The 708-nt window shown below is 38.4% G+C and overlaps 1 protein-coding gene across 1 annotated transcript in view; it reads right to left on the bottom strand.

Moving 5' to 3' along the window:
- Window positions 1-708, bottom strand: part of LOC105168614 (ABC transporter D family member 2, chloroplastic) — a gene marked incomplete in the record, with an annotated part of 6433 nt that overhangs the window by 4064 nt on the left and 1661 nt on the right. The window contains 2 exon segments of the mRNA XM_020696461.1: window positions 1-117; window positions 269-595. Coding sequence (XP_020552120.1) covers window positions 1-117; window positions 269-595 — 444 coding nt within the window.

The raw sequence follows: 708 nt of genomic DNA, 5'->3' as shown, positions 1-708 counted from the left end.
CTCATTTTCCTCGCCATTATAGAATGCAATGGATTCAGCATTTTCTCTAACGCGCACAAGTCCATAACGAAAATCTGCTTCCTTTTTCTCTTGCAAGAAGTTTAGAGTCACCAATCCCTAAAAGTACAGTTCTCATAATCAGGATGTAATAGTCTCTTATGCATTAATACAAGTACACTAGAAAAATGTTTTACTGCTTAGTTGCAAAGGTGCATAATTGGTAAGTTGTTGACCAATGACTAGATTGACTTTCAAAGGTGAAAGTTACCCTCCCAAGGAAGACACTGATAGCTGTTCCGCCAAGCGAGTAACCAAGAAGTACAAGAAACAGTGGCGGATAAATGCCATAGAGTATGTTACTGAAAGATATCAAGTCCACAGTCGCATTGAAGAGTGTCAAGGAAAAAGCAAGAGCCGTGCCAGTGAAAGAACTTAAATCATCAACGATCCGCTGATCAGGATTATCAATAATTGACTGGGATTGTATTTTGTAAAAAGTTCGATTCTTCAGATAGCGATCCATGTAAAAGCTTGTCATCCAAGATCTCCATCTTAAAGAAAGGGTATCTTTTGCATAATCTCTCAAAACGAAAACCTGAAAAACAATAAAGTCAGCAGGAGTGGTGTCCAAAACCAAATAGCTAGCAGAATGATTAACAATGAGAGAGAAGCGAAGAGAGTTGCAGAAGCATCCTAGACCAACAAATA

The sequence above is a fragment of the Sesamum indicum genome, linkage group LG8 (assembly GCF_000512975.1).
Source record: "Sesamum indicum cultivar Zhongzhi No. 13 linkage group LG8, S_indicum_v1.0, whole genome shotgun sequence".
Taxonomy (NCBI): Eukaryota; Viridiplantae; Streptophyta; class Magnoliopsida; order Lamiales; family Pedaliaceae; genus Sesamum; species Sesamum indicum.
This window is presented reverse-complemented; position numbering and strand designations above follow the sequence as displayed.